General features: G+C 38.7%; 1 protein-coding gene across 2 annotated transcripts in view; it reads right to left on the reverse strand.

Annotated features, from left to right (window-relative positions):
• Window positions 1-22,851, reverse strand: part of LTBP1 (latent transforming growth factor beta binding protein 1) — a 398,959-nt gene that overhangs the window by 62,872 nt on the left and 313,236 nt on the right. For both annotated transcript variants that reach the window (XM_042933279.1, XM_042933277.1), the window contains exons 23-24: window positions 18,768-18,890; window positions 13,011-13,136 (exon numbers count right to left, since the gene is read on the reverse strand). In XM_042933279.1, the coding sequence (XP_042789213.1) occupies window positions 13,011-13,136; window positions 18,768-18,890 (249 nt within the window). The remainder of the gene's footprint in view (window positions 1-13,010; window positions 13,137-18,767; window positions 18,891-22,851) is intronic.

The raw sequence follows: 22,851 nt of genomic DNA on the forward strand, positions 1-22,851 counted from the left end.
AGTTGAGGATGCAAAGTCATTCTTAGAAAGAAGTACATAGCCATAAATGTATATTAGAAAATATATATATATATTATATATATTTTATAAATATATATATATATATATATTACAGAAAAGAATGTTGAAAACCCAATGATCTAAGGATCTATCTCAAGAAGATATAAAGACAAATGAAGCCCAAAGAAAGAATAAACATAAAAGCAGAAATTAACATAAGAGAAAAGAGAAAAATCAACACAAGTTATTTTTTGCCAAGACTAATGCCTGTAGAAAGACTGAGAACAAAGCTGGGGCACCTGGGTGGTTCGGTCCATTAAGAATCAGATTCTTGATCATGGCTGAGGTCAAGACCTCACAGTATGTGAGTTAGAGACTGCACTGGCAGTGTGGAGCCTGCATGAGATTCTGTCTCTCCCTCTCTCTGCCCCTTCCCTGCTGCTCACTTTCTCTTTTCTTCTATCTTGAAATAAATAAATATACTTAAAAAAAAGAACAAAACAAAGAAAGCACAAATTAGTAAATAAAAAATGAAAGGCATCACTAACACATTTTACAGACATTAAAAAGAGATATAAAAAAGATATTAGGAACTACTTGGTGACAATGAATTGGAAATTTTACCTAAAATGGATAAATTCCTTAAAAAACAAAGTTAACCAAAATTCTCATGCAAAGTCAAAAAACCGAATGTTACTTTATCTTTTAAAAAATTCTTAACTGTAATTTTAAGACTTTCTTAATACCACCCTGGCCCCCAACACACACACACACACACACACACACACACACACACACACACACGATAATCAAAAACTTCCAGGCCCTAATGACTTTCCTTATGAATTCGTCAAGGAATCTGAGAAAGAACTCACATCAATCTTATACATAACTTTTCCAAAAAAAAAAAAAACCCAGAGGAGGCACTTTGGAACTTATTTTATGAAACCATAACCACCTTGATTCTATAACTTCAGAGAACATCAGAAGTACATTCAAGGTCAAACTCTCTAATGATGCACATATTCTCAACAAAATGTTAGCAATATGGCTCTAGGGATATACTGTATAAGAAGGATACTAGGGGCGCCTGGGTGGCTCGGTCGGTTGAGCGTCCGACTTCAGCTCAGGTCACGATCTCATGGTTCGTGAGTTCGAGCCCCGCATCGGGCTCTGGGCTGACAGCTCAGAGCCTGGAGCTTGCTTCCGATTCTGTGTCTCCCTCTCTCTGCCCCTCCCCCATTCATGCTCTGTCTCTCTCTGTCTCAAAAATAAATAAACATTAAAAAAAAAAATTTAAAAAAAAAGGATACTATATCATGACTGTTGGATTTATTATAAGAACACAAAAGTCTTTTTCCCTAAAAAGGAAAATCAATATGGCTTCAATGTGTATGTGATGGTAGGCAGTGGAAATACCATCTTCAACCATGATTTACAATCATATGTCAAAGACAGCAGAACAAGATAGATGTTGCCTGGGTTCCAGCATGGTAGATATGAATCCTCAGCCCGAGATTACTTACGCTTGAACTGTTACACAGAAAAAAATAAGCTTTTATCTTGTTTAAAACAAATAAGCAAAAAAACCAACAAAAATAAAAACAACCAGTCCATGTAATTCACCACATTAATAGAAAAAAGGAGAAAATACAATTAAAAAAAAGAACACAATTATTTCAATAGATGCAGGAAAAGCATCTCTGATAATTCAAAACCATTCATAATAAAGACTCTCATCAAACCATAACTGAAAGGGAATCTCCAGAGAGCACATATTAAAAAAGCCTATGGCAAACATCAAAGTTAAAGAAATATTCAGTGCTTTTTCTGCTGAGATGAGGAAGGAGACAAGTAAGCTAGCTATCACTACTTTCATTGTAGTGAAGGTCCTAGACAGTATAATTAAAAAAGGCATAATTACTGAAAGAAAATAAATAAAACTAGCACTACATTATCAGTAGACAACATAGCTGTTAAGTACAAAAGCCAAAGGAATCTGCAGATAAACTAATAAAAATAACAAGTAAATTTAGCAAGCTCATAGGTCCAAGGTCAATGCACAAAAATCAAGTTGTTATAAAGGTATAATACACCTTTTAAAGTTTATGTATCTATTTTGAGGGGATGGGGGAGAGGGGCAGAGAGAAGGAGAGAGAATCCCAAGCAGGCTCCACACTGTCAGCACAGAGCCCAATGTGGGGCTCGAACTCACAAACCTTGAGATGATGATCTGAGCTGAAATCAAGAACTGACTGAGCCTCCCAGGCATCCCAAGGTAAAATACATTTTAAATACCCTTCACAACAATATAAAAATACTGAAAACCTAGCAACAGCAACAACTCTGTCCAATACTACACAAAAGACTACCACAAAACACCAAAACAAATGAAAGAAAACCTAAATAGAAGGATATGTCATGTTTATGTATTAAAAGAGTCAATACTGTAAAATATCAAATCTTCCAAAATTGATCTATTGATTCAATGCAATTCCAATCAAAATCTCAGCAGATTTTTTTTTTTTTTTGGTGAAAAGTGATAAGCTGATTATAAAACTTATATAGAAATGCAAAAGGCCATGAAAAAGTCTGACAATTTTGATTAAGAACAAAACTGGACAACTTAGAATTTACAGTACATACATTAGTGTCCATTATGAAGCTACTATAATTAAGACAATATGCTACTGGTACAAGGATAAACCAATCTAGGGATGGAATGAAGAAGAAAAAGAGTCCTGTATATTTACACGTGGTTCATGACAAAGTTCCCAGTGCAAATCAGCGGGAAAAGGGTACTCTTCTCAATAAAGGGTGATGATCCAATTAGAATCCATTTAGGAAATAATTAAATCTTGACCTCTATTTCACACCATACACAAAAAAAGTTTTAGTGCTATTACAGATTCCAAATTTTAAATATAAAACAATAAAGCTTTTAGAAGACAATATGAAAGAGTATCATAATGACTTTAGGGTTTGCAAAGATCATGGACACAGAATGTACTGATCTCAAATGAAATAATTAAAACACTGGCCTTCATTAAAAGAATTTTGGTTCATTTCAACTTACCATTAACACAGTTGTTGTATGGAGTACCTCATTTTGAAGAGGTCTTCTATGCAGAATTAGAGAGCTGAAATAATGCTCAAAAAGCCAACACGGTAGAAAAGTTGAACATCAACCCTCACAAAGGAAATGCAAATTGACAGGGTAGGAGAATACATTACTAAGTATGGCTAACCTTTAAAAGAACTGACAATACCAATGACTGACAAGGATGTAGGACTAAAACATGTATTAGAAGTCAGGGCAGCGGAAACTGGTACTCTGAAAACTGGCTGTATCTATGAAAGGGAGACATACACGTATTTTAGGACCTAGAGATTATACTCCTGAGTAATATTCCACAAGAAATTAGTGACTATATCCACTAAAAGCATGTTCAAGAATATTTATAAAAGCTTTATTCATAATAGTCCCAAACTGCAACAAACCAAGTGCCCATCAACAAAATATATACAGTATATTTACACAACAAAATACTATATAGCAATGAAGGTAACTGATATATTGCTACATATAACATAGGTGAAGCATACAAACAGAATGCTGAAGGTAAGAAGTCAGACACAAATGAATAACTCCTATATGATTCCACTGATAAACTGTTCAAAACCAGGTAAAACAAAGCCACAGTAATGAAGACAAAATAGTGGTTACTTCCCTAAGTGGGTAATGCGGAAGGGAATGGGGTAAAAATTAGGAAGAAGCTACATCAGGAGAGAGCAAGAGAGTGAGAGCCAGGATAAAGGGAGAGAATCCCAAGCAGGCTCCACAATGCCAGGGCAGAGCGCGACGAACAGTGAGATCACCCATGACCTGAGCCGAAATCAAGAGTCAAACACTTAACCGACTGAGTCACCCAGGCACCAGAAACCTTTTTTCTTTTTTAAGTTTATTTATTCATTTTGAGAGGGGGGGGGGGGGGCAGATGATCTGATCCCGGCTCTTCGCTGACAGCAGAGAGCTCGATGGGGGGGGGCTCAAACTGAAGAACCGTGAGATCACGACCTGAGCAGAAGTCAGACACTTAACCGACTGAGCCACCCAGGTGCCCCATGAACCAAATCATTTTAGATTAACTGCTTTAAAACAAAATTCAAGAAGAGTCTTTCAGCTTTTATATTTCAAATTTCCCTGCTCATGGAGGGAAAGACCGACAGAATGGGGCAAGTGCGCTATGTCTCAGTGACTGAGGAAACTCACGAGGCTCAGGTTCTGTACGTGGAGAGGACATTTGTCATTAAACAGCTTCGAAAGCCTGCAGTTTGCACTGGGCACACATCTTCCCACTCACAGAGGGAGAGCCCGGGGTGAGGCAGAGGCAATGGGTGGGGGCCACTGCATGAGCCAGATGTTGGTTCGATTACAGTAACAATCTATTATGGGTTAAAATCCAAAACTAAGTGTCTGTGATACTTAAAGGAAAAATTCTAAATCAAGTTGAAAAACGGTACATTTTTAATGAGACATAAACCAGTCTTTTTGACAAAAGCGAAACCTGGATACAGAAGCCAACTACGCTTCTTTTAAGAAAAAGAGTATCACGGTGTATTTCTGAATTTAAAAAGCCATTTCTTCCTAGTTCCTCCACTATATGTACTGACAATGTTACAGAAAATCGGGAAAAGTGAATGAGAAGGACTTAAATTTGCTACAGGAAGAAACATCTCTAAGACTTTCAAGGAAAGAAATGAGAAGAAAGCTTGAAAAAAAAAAAACAAAAAAACTTCTCTGCCCCTGAAGATAAAGAATGAGCCTAATTTACTATTATATAACAGACTATCACAAAAAGTGAAGTATTGGAATGAATTCTCCATGGTGAATAAATTCCATGCCATTCAGAAAAGTTTCTTTAGATACAGGAAAGAGTCTGAACTCCAACCACATATTTCTAACCCAATTACTTGCAGGCACTAACGTGTGAAATGCATTTTGTGTTTCTACACTACATAAAGTTTTTTAAATGCACTATTACTTTGCACATATTTATTTATAACCAGTGGACTGTCTTTGCGTTAATTTAATAGTTGTACATTTTTACAACCAAGACTTTCTAACAAATAAACATCTTCTAACTTCAGAGTCATGGTGTACATTTTCTCTTTTCATATAGCCTTTCTCAGGCTAAGACGTGTTGCCAGCAGAGCTGGGAGAAAGCCCTAAGCACAGGCCAAACATATCAAACCCCAGATTCATCTTTTTGACACGTAGGCCCCAAAAGCAACATAAGATCAGCCAAAAAAATTCTCATTTTTTTTCACTATTCTAATTTTTCTCTTTCTATATTCAAATAGGAGGCCAAGAAAGATCAGTTATGAAACCACAGAAAATAGACAGCGTATCTCTAGAAATAACAACTCCAATATTTAAATGCAAATAGGCATCAGCATTAGCCATCGGTTTATTGGCAACTGACTCATGAAACATTTTGAAACTCGAAATACTTAGGGGGTGCCTGGAGAAAGTCAGTCATGTGGCACTCCTAGGGAAAACAAAGGGTGCAGAATTAAAGCAAACTATGTATAAATGAGTTACCCTGCTATGCTTCATATGGCTTATGTATTAATTTACATAATTAATAAATAAATTATAATAAATACATTTGGGGGTTAAAAGCACATAAAATATAACATAGCACCATCTTTAGACCCAGACCTGATGACTCAGAACTATCAATTTAAATCACAAATACTTAGGTAATCTGTGTATTGTATATTTTGTGAGCACTGATCACTTAAAAACAAATAGATGTTAAATGCTTTAGATGTCCACATATTTAAAAAAATGGCAATAGATGGCAAAGTAACGAGGGTACCAATGTAAAAATTGCTAAAATACTAAGACTAATTCACATTCACGGAGCACGTTCTATGGGACCCGGCTCCATTCTAGGTAGATACTTACCAGCACACAACAACATATTTAATTCTTACAATGGCTCCATGTAGGTAGGAGCATCGTTTTCACTATGCACACGGGAAACCAAAGCACAGGAGCTGTGGTAACTTACTCAAGTTCGCACAGCTTGGAAGCAGAGTAAGAGTCCAAGCCCACATACTCAGAACCCACAGCCTAACTGCTTAACCACTGCTGTACCCAATAATTATGCAGGGTGTGCTTTAGAGAATTAAGTCTTGAAAAAATAGGAAAGATTTCACAAAAACACACAATACGCTCGATCTGGAGTAATCTTGTTGTATCTATTTCCTGATATTCCAGGAGGAGTTACAGACTTCAGCCTTTCACTTAGTCACCATTTACCATGCTCTGATCATTCTCAATGCCATACGGGTCTGAACAAGACCCACTGCGAAGTCCCATCAGTCTTAGAGTCTAGGAGTGGGGTCTGACAATAAATAAATAAGAGAAATTAGAATAAGGTGGTTTAAAAAAAGCAAAAGGGGAATGGGAAGTTCTGGAGGTGAATGTGAGAAAGGGTGATCAGAAAAGGTTTCCTTGAGAAAGATACATTTGAATAAAGACCTCTAATAGAGAGGAGGTGACCATCTCTACACTTCTTAGTACGGTAAGTCTCTTTGTTTTAAGCTGTTCACTGCAGCCAAAAGCATTCTGATTAATACTAATCCTACCCACGGGTTTGTCATGCAGATTAAATGAGCAAATTGGTATTATGCACTTAGCACAGTGCCTGGCTCACAAAAACAATTCCGTAAATGCTAGTTATTATTATTTTTGCTATTGTTTTAATAAAGTCATGAAATCAACTGTAGGAAGAATCTCTAGTCCACTCATGTTGGGACTCCGAGACAACCACACAATATTCCATCAGCTGGATGCCTAGACAAATAACCGGTTCTGGAATCAATACATTAAGTGTTACAATTCAAGCCTAAAGTCTAGAAATACCTACCATTCACAACAACCTTCCATGACCTATAAAGAACTCCGGTTGCAGACATCAAAAGACTCACCGAAATAGATGCAGGAAGCCTGACGCCCTGGATGTGAGCTGGGTGGCAGGAAAAGGTGTTGAAGGGGCAGCTGACTATCTACAGACTTCACTTTCTGGCAGTTTCGTGTCAATTTTTTTGGCTGCAAGGAAAGTGTTTACTTCTCTGTCTATGCACGGATGATTTTCCATAGCTCTGGGGTTTTAAAAGGTCAGCAGTGATAAAAGGCTTAGGAAGAGCTCTTGAATTTCTGTGCTACTATTATGAATTTCTTTATAAAAATGTTGATATACGGAAGACAATCAAGCAATGCATGGAAAATATGTATTCCAGATCCAAAAGCAGCTTATTCCAGCAAAATTTCCTCAGCTCTCTCCCTAATGATTTAAACATCCATTTTCACTCACTTCTGCAGAAGTACATTCACAGGAGGAGTGAGCGTGAGGAACAGGAGCCTTTACAGCAGGAAGCCACTTCCCTTCTTCACCTGGAATGTTGTATGATCCCTTTCCTTTTTTTATATATGGGAGAAAAAGGATCTTATTGTTAACCTAAATTCCCTTTGTTTAGAAAAGAAACACTCAGGTTGTATTCTCACTAGATTTTTCAGTTTCTGACCATAAAGCTACTAAAAAAACAAAAAACAAAACAAAAAAAAACCCCAACAACCCTAAAAACCTTTGGGCCAACTGGCCAGATGTAATATATTATTGTGATACGGCACTTCAATGTCTTACTTGGCTAAATCATTTAAAAAATATAGTTTCTCCTTGGTGACAGATACAAAGTTCTATCTCCACGCCACAAAGTCACCAATTGCGTGGCATACTGTCAACAATGATTTTATACTTTCCTTCTATACTATTCATAGAAAATGTACCTAAAAGTCTACAAACAAAACCATGCTTGCTCCTGATTACCTTTTATTGCTTTGATTTGGCAAGACTTAACCATATTTTCTGGCTCCAATGAACACAAAATTAGCCTAAAAGTTTGAACCTAACTTCTTTCAGGCTTTCTTTCTCACTTTTTAAAAAAATTTTTTTTAGTAATTTCTATACCCAGCGTGGGACTCAAACTCATGACGACAAGATCAAGAGAAACATGCTCTTCCAACTGAAGCAGTTTTTCTTTTAGTTTTTCTGATACCACCAGTCTCAGTAAAGTTCAAGAAGCTAGCCATCCCCACCACTTGCCTTTGGTTACGTCTTCCTTTCAAATGAGTGAATTAGCAAGAAGTGGTTTGTAGAAGATACTCTAAAAACTTACAGGATTAGAATCTCTAGAGCTGCTGAACAACAGGACTGGATTCTTTGAATACTCTGGGATTCAGAGCTCAGGCTCCATGTTTTAAGAAGTCCCTTTCTAATCCTTAGAGTTCTCGAATTTGGATCAGTTTTAGAATTATTTTGAAAGTGGGAGAGAAGCTTCTGATTACATATTCTGTCTGAGGTATTATTTTGAAAAGCAATAACTATCCGGTGGAGGAAAATATGGGAGAATACAGAATTCATATTAAGGGTTTTGATTTTTTCCTTTCTGATGAAAAACAGGTCATTCTAGAAATGGCCTGACTTTCAAGATCAGAGGTTATTTTCGCTTAAATATTTTTTAATGTTTAATTTTTGACAGAGAGAGAGAGAGAGAGAGAGAGAGAGAGACACAGAGGATGAGTGGGGGAGGGGCAGAGAGAGGGAGACACAGAATGTGAAGCAGGCTCCAGGCTCTGAGCTGTCAGCACAAAGCCCGACGCGGGGCTCGAACTCGCAAACTGCGAGATCATGACCTGAGCCAAAGTTGGACACAACCAACTGAGACACCCAGGCACCCCCAGAGGTTATTTTTAAGAGCAGCTTTAGATACACAATAAAATTGCACAGAAAGTTCCCATATTCCCCCTTACCCCCTCCACCCCCGTCCTCTCACCCAGGTGCCCTCACTATCAACATCCCTGAACATTTGTTATGGTTGATGAACACACAATGACACATCATTATCAACCCAAGTCCACAGTTTACATTAGGGTTTGCTCTTGGTGATGTTCGCTGATTTCTACTCCCCAGTCTACACAACAGAATTGATGTTGGCAATAGAATAAAGGCCCTCAGCAGACAATCCCATGCCCTTTTATTTACTGATAGGCTATTATTAGCAGGTAGATGGGCAGTGTGAAAAAGGCACTTAATATGGTTTCACTTGTTACCCAGACACAATATTTTATTATTTCTCTAAGGCAAAATGGTCAAGTCAGACCTCCCCAGTTAGTATGGTTCCAGCTTTCCATTCCTTGCTCCAGGCCTCAGATCTCTCATACCCTGTTCTACTTGGTTTTCTCACAGGGTTTATCTCCTTCTAGCCTATTATGTAGTTTACTTATTAGTTAACTGCCTGCAAGCAAGTAGGAATTTTTGTTGTTCACCGATGTGGCCCCAGTACCCAGAACAGTGGCTGGCATGTAGTATTCACTGAATATTTGTCTACTGAATGAATGAATGAATGAATGGGGATACCTTCTAAAAGACAGGGAGTGATTTTGGTTGTGTTTGGAGGCCTAATTAGCCACGACTAACCAGGTTCTGCAAGCCACTGGTGCTGTACTGCTGGGATCCTTCAAGGTCTCCGCTAGGCCAGTGTGACCATTCTAAGGTGTGAACAGGCTGGAAAGCACAGTGAGGTCTAGACATGTCTGATGTCCCCAACTCTGCTTGTTGTATAAACTCTCATTCAACCTGGAAGCCCAATGGGGACAGCACTGTGGCCTCTGGCCAAGAGCAGCATGGAAAGAGAGCCTTGAATGCTGTGATGCAAAGAAGCCAAGGGACACTTCTCCACAGGGGTCAGGGGACAGGTGTGTGACACTTAGGAATCTGACTGTCCCAAGGGTCCCAATTTGCCCACTCACATACATTCTGGTGACAATAAGGAACCAAACTCTGGGTCAGTTTATAAATGGGATGGGAAATATTTTTCATGAGTTAAAACTCTACAACGACAACAACAAAAGGAAAAAAAACTAAAGGAGCAAAAGAATTGTGATTAAAAAAAAAAAAAACATGAATAGGATAAATTGGGATACAGAACAGTGAACTCAGTGAAAGAGGTAAAAAGTTTTCTTTGCTTTCCTACACAAGATAAACACTCGGGCCAGAGGATGTAAAGGTGGTGGCAGGAGGAGATGAACCACAGTTCCAAGAAGAAAGCAAAGGAAAGAGGAGGAAGTCTGAACTTCTCTGACATCCATGCACGGGAAAGGAGAAAAACGACCCTTATGATATTTACAGCATGTGGCAACCTTTACTTATTTATATCCACAAAGCCTAACTACGCTATATTGTTTAAAGACAAAAACATAATTTTCTGGTAAGTATTATTTACTTACTTATCCCAGATTCTCCTCCTGGAACCTATGCTCCAAGTGGACAAGAACTATGTGTTTTGCCCTCAGAACAGTTACAGCGGGAACAGTACACAAGACAGGCTCTCTACCTCTGAGCAAATGACTACATGAATTAACAGCTCACCACATACTTCCCACTCCACTCCAGTTGAATTTCAAAAAACACTGTTGTTCTTCATGCCATGTAGGAGAATCAAGGTGTTCCTCCTTCCTCTATCAGGTACATGTTCCCAGAACACCACGTACACAAGGGAATGGAAGGATCCAGTGATGGTGTTTTTATTTCTATACTATCTGCCATGCTAATTGATAACTTGAGACAGTTTATGCTGACAGAGTATGCCTCTTCACTGTGGTTCAGTAATTGTGACCAGACGCCAACATCTCCCCTAAGCCACGGGAAATCGGGGAAGGGCCCTCCTTCCCTCAGTTCACGGGATTCAGTTAGCCCAGCTTAGAGCATCGGGATTCAGTCAGCCCAGTTCAGAACAGGGGACGCCAGCCCTGTGTCCCCAAGGCTTCAGCTGCTTAAACCAGAAGCTCAGAAATGAGTTGGTGGATGGGCATGAAGAGAACCAGCCACTTCTCACTGTTCGCTCAAGTCCTATGTACATCAGTTCCACAGCTAAACCCTTGATCACATGGGCTGGCTTCACCCTACACCACAGCCAGGGGTAGAATCAGGACAGACTGCCACTGCCACAAGTTTCAGGCGAAGTCCAACAAAAGAAAATCTGGACTAGTTTAATGTAGTGGAGTAAGCCCATAAAAAATGAAAGCTTTGCAAAGCTTATTCTAGAAAGAGAATAACATGCCTACTAATTAGGTAGATTTTTAGTTACACCGCCATATATCAGCACCGTATTCTAAATTACCTATTTTATTACTTATAAAATTGTCCAGCTTCTGGAGTAAAAAAATATGGACCAAGGGTCAAAGAAAGTATACTAAAGTATAGTAATTTACAAAGTACTAGAGGTTTTCTAAAAACACATTTTACAATTCAAGTCTTTGCCAAGTAAATGCCTAACAAAATTAGAACTGCAAGCACATTAGAGTGATTATATAACTCTTGAGTTGCAGAAATCAGTATTTAAAAAGACACAGAATTAAAAGGAAATCACAAACTACAAAAGACAGAGTGGATGTGAATGTATTTGCTTTGGTATATTCTTCTGGAACAATAACTTTGACTAGCGAGCATGTGAAGTGACCTGCGCTGTTCTCTGAATGTAGTTTTTGCAGGGCACAATCATCGGCGGTTATAACTTGGACACTGTTCAGCGAGGGTAGCATCGGAAGCATCAAGCCTGCACCTTTCTGGAATGCAGGAAAACATGTGTCGGGTGTCATCAGTGACTCAGATAGGCTAGCACCCTGGACCCTCTGCCAGGGAACGCTGCGGTCTCTGCAGAACAATTATGTGTTCATGTGGTATATTTCTTAAGAACTCTCGTCCTAAGGTCGAAATATAAAATTAATGTAAAGCTCAAATCACTGCAGCATGGATTTCCTTGCAAACCTCTCATGGCCACCTTTAATGATGTTTTTCTCCATTTCCCAACTTTTGATGGCTTCCAAACCCCTCAAAATCTGCTCGCTCAAACCGCACCCCGCACTATCTCTCTTTTGCTTGAAGCCAAATCTGGCATCAGTGTTTTGTCTACTCAGCAGGAGAGCAATTTCAACAATCTCCTGCTTTTTATAAGATCAGTTTATTCTTCCCAATATAATAATTAGTTTCAGATGACCCTGGTCGCTGTTCCTCGGCATGACTCCACTGTGGTACCAGCAAGGAGAGCAGGCACTTCCTGTTGCGCTGTTTTTTTTTAGGGCAAAGAATTTCGGTACTATCATGAGCCCAGCACAGAACCTTTGTAATTTATTTCTTTAAAACTTCAGCTGGGTTTTGATCACCTAGATGCTCAAAGAGACAGACTGAAATTACGATTATGGGAATCTCCTGTGTTTACTTTGAAAAAGGTTCAGATGAATTATTCCTCAATGTATCAAACTATAATAAATCATGAAGAACACACATCTTATGAATAAGAACAGTGCTGGATCCCTGCAAACACACAGAGGTGGCAAATAGGGAGCCAACATGCTTATCTCAATGTCTTATACCGCAATTAACTTTAAAGGCGATAATAAATACCCATGGGAAAGAAAATTGCCTGAGAGCTAAGGATGTTAGAGAAATACCTGGAAAATCTCTGTTAACAGTGGTAGAAAAATCATGCAAGACATGTTTACAACGATGAGGATGATCAATATGACCCCTAATCAAAACTGGCAGAGGACGGAATTCCATCAGGGAGGTTGCTCGATGTCTCCTCCAGGTGTACCTAAAATCATCATGTCCTGCACATTTCAACCAATTAATTCAGTACCAGAAAGGAATCATCTGTGAGTATTTTCACCAGCATGACCTTAGGTTATCCTACTTGTGAACCCCAGCAATCCCCGAGCCATGACTGCAGACAGGAGTCACCTTTATGCATACATACTTTGAGGCCTTCAATTATGAGTATCTCTTGGTGTCCTCCAGTCTTTGCCTGCTTAAATAGAAAGCAATCTCCTCTCTGCTTTAACATGAATTAATTGCATGACCCCTTATGGTTTATCTTACCTTCACATGTACGGCCATCTGCTGAAATTGAGAAACCCTGTTCGCAGACACAGTGAAAAGAACCATCTGTGTTTAGACACTCTCCATGAGGATCACAGAGTCCAGGCTGTTCACATTCATTAATATCTGGAATTGAAAAGAGTTCCAAATACGTGAAAAAAATTTTTCCTTTGGTTTCACATGATAGCAGACATACAGTAAGCAAATCCATCACAAAAGGGTCAGACACTTATTTTGTGGCACAACTATCCTGTCTGTATATATACCAGACCACAAATTGGATTGTTTTAAGAGAGAAACTATTTAGGTCAAATCATATGAATAAGCCAATGTTCAACCATTTTTAACCTACACAAAGAGTATTTTCGCTTTCATAGGTTCAACCTGGAGCCCCCCCCCATGTTCCCCCCCCCGCCCCCATTTAATTTTAAGACCTGTTGGAGGCTTACAAACATTCTAACAAAAAATTTCTGTGAGAAATAGTCTTTATCAGTGAGCATGCTTTGTTCCCCTCGCCCTCCTCCATTTCCATGCACACAAATCCGTTCTAACACCAAGCACGCCACCTCCACCCCATCCTCTCCTACGATGTGAACTTTTTTTTTTAAGTTTTTATTTTTGAGAGAGAATGCGCATGTGTGAGTGGGGGAGGGACAGAGAGAAGGAGAGACAGAGGATCCCAAGTGGGCTCCACGCTGACAGCAGAGAACCTGATCATGATCCAAGCCAAGCTGGATGCTTAACCAACTGAGCCACCCAGGCGCCCCGATGTGAACTTGAGGGCACAGATGGACACATCTTATTGACAGTGTTTGGCTCCAAGTGGCACTTTACATACGTCTGCCGAATATATAAATGAAATAGACTCCAATCTATATTTGGTTGAAAATGGATAAAAGAAATAAAAATACAAGAAAAAGAAGACCTTTCAGACCAGGGAAGTGTTCATTACCTGCACAGCTTTGTGATGATGCAATTAGGGAATGAGGATCAAATGCCTAGTGCAGAGCCTAACATACAGCTAAGGGCCAAAAAGTGGTAGCTATGATTATTTTTTTATAATGTTTATTTATTTATTTTGAGAGAGAGAGAGAGAAAGAGAGAGAGAGCGCAAGCATGAGCAGGGGAGGGACAGAGAGTAAAAGAGAGAGAATCCCTGATGTGGGGCTCCATCTCACGAATTACAAGATCATGACCTTAGCTGAAATCAAGAGTCAGACACTTAGCCAGATGAGTCACCCAGGTGCCCCACTGGCTATGATTATTAAGACTCATGAACAAATAATGCTATAAACTTGTGTCGGCCATCTTATACTCTGCTTGTCCTGAATGAAGAATGATTATGCTTCTCATGGCCAGGGTCATGATTCACTCCTAAACACTGATAGTACATGAAAGTGAAATGTTCATCAAACTAGTCCTAATTATCTTGGATAGCAGTGCTCACACTGACCACCTCAACAATCCTGGAGAATGGTTCACCTAATCACACTGGTACCTACACAGGCAACTACCTCTTTGCACTTGTTTTAATCGTTGTTTTACTCAGCTGTGTCTCTTATTACAACGATTGCCCCTTGAAGAGAACTGCATAGTTGAATGGAGTCCCTAACTCCTACTACAGCACATTCATAGTATATTACGAATATTTGCCCACCACAAAATTTCAGTGATGTTCATTCTCTAATTAAACCATGATTGGTTGAGGAATTCTTAGTTAACTGGGGCCATGAATACTATCACAGGTTCTTGGCACCTTGCAGGCAGGAACCCTAGTAAGGCTTTTGCCCTACCTTCCTGGAGTCTTCTAAACCCTCCTTTACCTCTTGGTAAAGAGGCCCTTGATACATCTTTCTAGAAGTCCATCTCTAATTTAATTAAAAACACTTACTGAATGCTTTTTTTAAAAACAAATTTAATGTTTATTTATTTGTGAGGAAGAGATTGAGAGAGACAGAGCAAGAATGGGGGAGGGGCAGAGAGAGAGAGAGACACAGAATCCAAAGCAGGCTCCAGGCTCTGAGCTGTCAGCCCAGAGCCCGACACGGGGCTTGAACCCATGAATCGCAAAATCACGACCTGAGCCGAAGTCGGACACTTAACCAACTGAGCCACCCAGGCGCCCATCACTTACTGAATGCTTTCTATGAGAAGGCTGAACAGGCTGGGGCACTTGCCATTTTGAAGCTCACCGTGTAACGGGGGGCAGGAGCCAACACAAATAACTGCCAAGCTTAATGGGCACATGGGAAAGGTATGGATTATAAGCCCTTCCTAGTGACTTCTTGAACATGCCGAACCATCAACCCTACAGTTCTCCTCCAGAAAGTCATCCCTTTCTCTGCATCCAGGATGCAGGTGGTCTTCCTTTTACCTTCTCATCTCATTGTGTGACGGAAATGCTGGCAGTATCACTGATTTATTCACTTCTCTGAATTAATCCTTAACTCTTCACCATTCCATCCGCCATGTAATTCGCACTAGCTGGCCTAACCACCACTGAATCAAAATAAGAAACCAAGCAGGAATTACTCATGTTTTCTTAACAATACTCCCCCATTTTTATTATTGGCACTAATTTAAAAATATTTCAAGGAAGAGCAATGAATCATTTTCTATTAGACTATTTCTCAATGTGACTTCACTCTGTGAAATTCTTCACTTCTTTTATAAAATCTCTGATACCTTCTATGATTGGTCTCTACTTACTGGTAATACCTTACATTGGTCACCTCTTTTTAACTCTGACCTTCTGTGGGCTTTTAGTTGTATTCTTTCTTCCCAATATGCTGCCCTGAGTTACTTCTATCTGTGCAACAAGGTTCAATAAAGTTCCACTGGCCTAGGGGTCAAGCCCAAGGTCCATATCCATCTGGTGAAACCCAAAAGGTTATCCATAGGCTTATTTTATCCTATGCCTCAATGTTGGCCCTTTAAACACTGCCAGCTTGCAACTCTGCACAGGGAATAATGTGCATAAAGTTCTTGCTTCAAGAGAAGTCACTGATTAACAAATAATTGTCTAAAAAGTTTGATGACAGGAACTGAAGACGAATTCCCAGACTTTTTTCCAGGAAACCGCTAAAAAAGAACAACATGAGTATCTGGAACTAGAGAAACATATGCATTCAATTTGGGTTGTACTTATTGAGGCATTTCTAAACTATGCTGCTAGTAACTCAGCTGAAAGCCAGACTATATTTAAGTTGGGTTTCTTTCATGGGTCCGAGATTCCACAGAAATTCACAGTTTGGCATGTGTAAGTCAAAACGCGAAACTGAAGTGTGTTCTGAATCTCAAATGTACGCTGTCACATTCCTACACAGACTATTAACATGGAATTTCCATGCTGTCTGTATCTCAGCATTAATTTTGCTGGGGGAAGAGACTATTACACTTCCAACTGAAAATGCCTTACTGAACATGGAACTATCTTCAGATTGTTAGGTAAAGTTTAAAGCTTACGTCTATCACACATGGTCATTCAAATATGTCCTATGGTTATTAGCACTGGCATCAATTACATTGTCAGCATTAAAACAAACTCTGAAATCTATGCCCATGTACAGAATGTGACTAGCCATGAGACTAGACAGAAGTAGACCAGTGACTTCAGGCAGAGTGAAAGATCACCAGGCTGTCTCCACTGACACAGCCAAAGGAGAGGATTTAAGACATGCCATTTAGGACATGCCATTGTAAACAGCCTCTAATCAGAGAAGGTGGGTGATGTAGCAAATTCATAGATAATATTCTTTAAACATTACTAAAACCTGTTTCAGGAATATTTTTCATTTTTGTGGATTTAAGTTTTTCAAGCACACATTGTAATTTATTCTGGAAAACAAGAATCACCAATGTGACAGAGCATGAAGTCAATTTAATAATGATTTAGAGTTCATAAAACATGTTTGGAGGAGTGACATATTTGACTTGATATCAAATCACAAATTTAATGTACTGAGAGAAGACAGTAGTGCAATTAATAAATCATATGACTAAATTACTTCCTTATGATTTGACTCTAGAAGTTTATGAAATCTGCAATATGAAATCACTATCCACTCACAGAAGGCTTGGTTTGCCTCTAGCAGGTCAAAACATTGTGGGGGAAAGGAATTAGAAAAGAACGAGGAGTTAGAAAAGAAAGTATTACTTTTAAACCCAAATGTCTATAATAAAAGCAGGATACAGTTATTTTTTAGGGGGCATCTCTTGGCATTTTTATATAAGCCAAGATCCATTTTAAGATGCAAAAGTTCCAAAATGGAAATATTCACACATAATTTTATAATTCAAATATTTCTTCTCTATTGTATTAAATCCAAGCACATTTAATTTCTGCATTGGAAATACTAAACACTTTAAATTCACCTTACTACATCAAGATGGCAAACAAATAGAGGGTATCACAGTATAGTTAAATCTTGGGATCAGTGAGTAAATTAATTTTAAAAGATCTTGAGGCCAGGGCTCATGTCTTTTGTATTTCAGTGACACACAGCTGGGTGTGTGGGTAATGGTACGGACACAGGGTAGAGTCATATTTCAGTACCACATCGTAGAGAGTACAGACCATCTACCCTGTCAAGTACTATACATCTGGGGCATGTGAAAGGAGACACAATTGATGACAATCTACAATAAGAAAGTCACTCATGTCCAGTAGCAGTAGATAAAGAGGAACTCTAACAATCCTTTATTTATATGTACTTTGGGATAGTAATGGAGGGGAGACAATGATGAAAAAAAAAATTTATCCAAGGTAGCAGAAATGAATCCGTATAAAGGTAAATATAAATGAGAGCCTTCAATGGAAACAACAGGCATGGATTTATGAAGACTAATGTAAAGGAAAACTTGGGGAGGGGGTGTTTAGACAATCTGATTTTTTTAGTCGCAGCATTACTGGTAACTCATTGTGCTATACTGGGGGGAAAACACTGAATCTCACAGTCTTCTTTATTTTGGCTATAAATGAAGTAATAATCGGTAGGGCAATGTAGAGCAAAACAGCAGAAAAAGATCTTGGATTCGAATCTCAGCTCTACTACTTACTAGGGAGGAGCATGCTAATTAACTTCTCTGATCCTCAGTTACTCATGCACCAAATGGATATTTAAAAAAGCTGCCTGTTCAATTCTCTAAAAATCCCTGAGGTACCTACAGTAATCGGCACATAGTAGGTGTTTGGTTAAAGCTCTTGTGATTGGTGCTGTGTTCTTATTAGTACCTTGTCTCCTCTATACCTTTGTTTGGGAGATGAACTGTGATAGCCCTTTGAAGAAATAGGAAATCCTATCTTCTATACCTTTATACTTTTAACCAAATTATTAATGAGGTTTTTTAGGAAGAGGAAAAGCTGGATACTGGATAAAATAGGGATCAAGACAAGGAAAGATAAATACCAGCAATGAGACAAAATGAAATACACCCACGAAGGACATAAAAAAGCCAGACTTTATAATATAGCACCAAGATTGGCCCGTGGAAGGAACAGCAAAGTACAGGTGACCTCAGTTGCCACGATAGCTTGCAAAGCTGGCACACAGTTCCAAAAGGCAGGAGTTTCGGTTACCATGGTGCAGTGCAAAGTGAGAACTTCTCATACTTGATGCAGACCCAAGAAAGATATTTTAATACCATTAACTGGCACAGCTCATTTATATACAAATGGGTAAAGCCACAGACTATATTCAGAAAGCATCACAGAACTGAACAGCTACGTAAATTAGGACTTAAAAAACAGAGAAATACCTTGACATCCTTTATTGTCATTTAGCTGGAATCCATCTGGACACGTACAATCATAGGACCCTTCGGTGTTAATGCAGTCTCCTCCTTGGCAAACACTCTTGTCCTCCAAGCATTCATTGATATCTATAAGTCAATTAAAATAATTTTAAAGGTGGAATAAACTATATTTAAAAAAACTAAACATTACCCTTACACATAAAAATCACATAAATGAACATTGTTTTACATCTCACACAATACATGATTTTTAATGGAGGACAGATTTCCAACTATCAGAGTTTTTTGAAATGAAGTATTTTGAATAGATTTTGGCTTTGAACAATACGTAAATTAAAGTTTCAACATCAAATGAAATTTGCAAGAGGAAAAGTCAAAACTCTGTACTAAACAATTTACTTGTTTACATTCTTGGTGATAATAGGGAATAAAAAAGATTCTTCAAATACGTATTAAGAATATCTTGAGCATCTATTTATACAAGATCCTGTATTATGCATTACAAGAAAAATTTGAAAGTATTTGGCATGATTCATGCTCACAAAGAGAAATGATTGTTCAAAGAAACCCAAATTATATTAATCAAAATGAACACGAAATATCACATTGTTTTATAAGTTCAAAAAAATTTAAGCTAAGAGTTGTCAAAATATATAATCGCTTGTCAAAAGAATGGTACCAACTTCACATGTCACATGGATTTAGAGAAGAGGTATCATAAAAAAACAAAGGTGGCTTTGCCCAACAGAAGGGATTTACTTGAGGCCCGGACAGCAGGGTGGAAAGCGGAGGAGGGGAAGAAGAGATTTTGGAGGGAAAGGGAATCAGCAAGATCAAAAGCTTCACTGAAGCCACTTACTCAGCAGCTATCAGCAATAGGTTTGAGGTTGACTGGATTCTTTAAATGTATGTATTTATAGCATATGTGTAACTAAACATGGTTTACGTTACCAATAATGAGTTCTGACTGTGAGCGTGTGAGACAATTAATGACCCCCCTCATGGCATGAATGCTGGGCAGATCTTTCAAGAGGGCTGTTTATTACCACATTTACTTCCAGTCAGAGCTCATTATCCCTAACACAGTCCATGACTCCCTCTTCTGTTGTCTGTGCAGGATTTCAATTATTAGCACTGCAGAAAGCTGAGGAACAAAAACGTCTTTGTTTTCTCAGAATTCTGGCATAGGATGGCATTTCTTGCAAATAATTATGATTGCTGTGAAAATGCATGAGAAGTTCCAGGAAGAAGTGAACATGGAGACCGCTGTAGTCTCAACCTCCCTCGCTGTCTCGTTCAAAATGCTGGCACACCAGCTTAAATTTTCCTCATAGAACCCAATCCACTTAACTAACTGGCTCCTGTACCATTCGTGAGTCAAATAAAAGAGAAATAAGAAAGCAGCTTATAATTTTATTCCACCAAAAGAAAAACAAGTTATACTTGTTTTATGCTTCCCCTAAATCAAAATGTTTCTGAATCCTGATCCTAAAAATAAAACCCAGCCGATGTGACTTTGTCACAACTGAAGTGGGTTATCACTTCTTCTTTAGTGTGTTTTCCCAACTTCACTGACGTATAACTTATACACAATACGCGCATCTAATTTTAAGAATCCAGTTCGATGACTTTTGACAAATGTAGATACATTCTTGTGACCACGGTCGGAATCAAGGTACAGGCATTTCTGTATCGGTTTACATCTGCTGGGATCACTGTTGGATTCTTCTATCATTGCAAAATGCAATCATTTTTTAAGGAACTGTGAGAGATCTCTGTAAGAACGCTATTCTGTAGTTACAGACATAAGGCTTGTGACATTTCCCTTTGACTCTTTTGCCAGTCTGACCTTAAAATTTCCATTCATAATTAATCTAATGCCTTGGGTGTTACAACTGCCATGGAAGAGACACTAAAAGAAAATTATGCACGAGACAGGTAAGAGCATAAGTGTCCCCATGAAATGTGAATACGCCACAGAATATTTTGTTCACCAGCGAACTGACCCTTGCTAAATCAAGATTTCTAAAAGATTTCTAATTGAGAATAGGCTTTTAGATATAAATTCTATGAAAATAATTTATAAGCCCCAAATCTCTGATTTATTTTCAATAATGACTGTGCCAAATGGAGATAAATGCTACTTTACTATGAATCTTTGCCTTAAAATATGCATTAAATGAATCAACTGGACCAGCCATAGGAAAAAAAAAAAGGTGTAGGCATTTCCATCACCCTAAAAATTTCCTTGTGCCCTTTTTCTGTGTGGCTTCCTCTGATCAGCCCAGTGTCTTTGAGATTGATCTAAGTCACTGTGTGTACCAACAGCTCTCTCTTCTTTATTGCTTAGTACTGTGCCATATGAAGGTGCTGCAATTCGTTGACCCATTTACTTAGGATGAGTAGCTGAACTGTTTACAGTGTGGCTATTATGAATAAAGTTTTGATAAACATTCATGTGTACGTCTATGTGTAACCAGAAGCTTTCACTTTTCCTTGAGTAAATTCCTAGGGGTAGAGTAGCTGGGTCACAGAGTAAGTTTACTTGTGATAAAACAGCCTCCTAAGGTGGCTACATCACTTTACATTCCCAAGGCAGGCGTAAGAGCTCCGGGTTTCCATATTTATCCTAACAGCTCTACAGCTATTCTAATGAGTGCTGAGTAGATGGCTGGTTTTGTGATTTACCTTTCTGTGTTCTGTAGGAAACTGAGATAACCAAGGAAAGGCATATTTGATTATCAGCATTATGTGAAAAAATCCCAATTCAAAAAAGATGAAGGAGAGTCCTGAGAACATGCATTTCATCAACAAGAGAAATACTCCATTACCTAGATGTTTGCCTTAGCATAACGGAAGCATATCAGCTTTGTTCACACTACTTTAAAATAATTTCATGTTCATGCATTTTTCAAAATCTAAGAGAAATAACATGTGAGAAAAAGAAACAATATCTCGTGTTTATAAATAACTGTATAGATTTGAAAACTCAGTGCATTAGAGTCTGATTTAATCTAAATTTTTTTCAGACCTGAATTCAGATCTTCAAAGAACAACAACAACAAAAAAAGTAGGTTGAATGTTAAAAGAGCCCAACACGGGATTGTCCTGCACCACCACCTAGGGTGGCATGAAAGATAGACAGAGCCCTTCTAGGATTTGGGCAACAGGCTTTAAGGAAACAAGAGTTAATCTTGATTACTCCTTCACTGCTAAATCCTAAATCCTTTGCATTGGTCAAAATCACCAGGACTCTCTACCCTGTTAAATCCCATGGTCAGTCCTGGCCTACATCTTCCCTAGCAGCAATGTGTGTCAACATTCATGTCAAAGTTCATGACTCCCTAATCTCTGAAGTGTTTTCTTCTCTTAGATTTTGATTTTCCTCTTTCCTCTCCTGCCACATGTTCTCAATCCCCTTTGCTAATTCCTATTCTCCTCCTCACTTATAAATGAGAGGCCAGGACTCCATCTTTGGACCCCTTCTCTCTTCTAGCCATACTCACTCCCTTGGTGATGTCTTCCAATTTTATGGCTTAAACACTATCTCTATACATGTTAATGATTCCAAACCCAGGACTCACCCCTAAATTCCACATGCACAGCTCCAACTGCCTTTCAGAGATCTTCATTCGGATACTCATTATAGACATCCCAAACTTAAAGTGCGCAAGTTAAACTCCTGGTCTCTTCTACAAAGCCTATTTCTCAGTGCCTTTGCATCTGCTAGTCCTTTGAACGGAATGGTCTTCCTATAAATAATCAAATGCCATTATCTCAAAGAAACTTCTGCTCGCCTCTGTAAGATCACCCCTCTCCCTCCACACTCCCTGTATACCCTCCTTTATTTTCCTCCATAGTGTTTACTGCCACTTAATGAACTATATGTTTTACTTGTTTATCATGTGCATCGTTAACTCCCTCACTAGAATGTTAGCTCCACAAAGGCAGAAATTGCCTGTTTGGTTTATTGCTGTATATCCTGTACCCAAGTCAGTACCTGGCACAAACTTGGCACTCAGGTATTTGTTGAATGAATGCATACATGAAAACATGAGTGATTCTGACTTGGAACGAAGTGTCATAG

This window comes from Panthera leo, chromosome A3 (assembly GCF_018350215.1).
Source record: "Panthera leo isolate Ple1 chromosome A3, P.leo_Ple1_pat1.1, whole genome shotgun sequence".
Taxonomy (NCBI): domain Eukaryota; kingdom Metazoa; phylum Chordata; class Mammalia; order Carnivora; family Felidae; genus Panthera; species Panthera leo.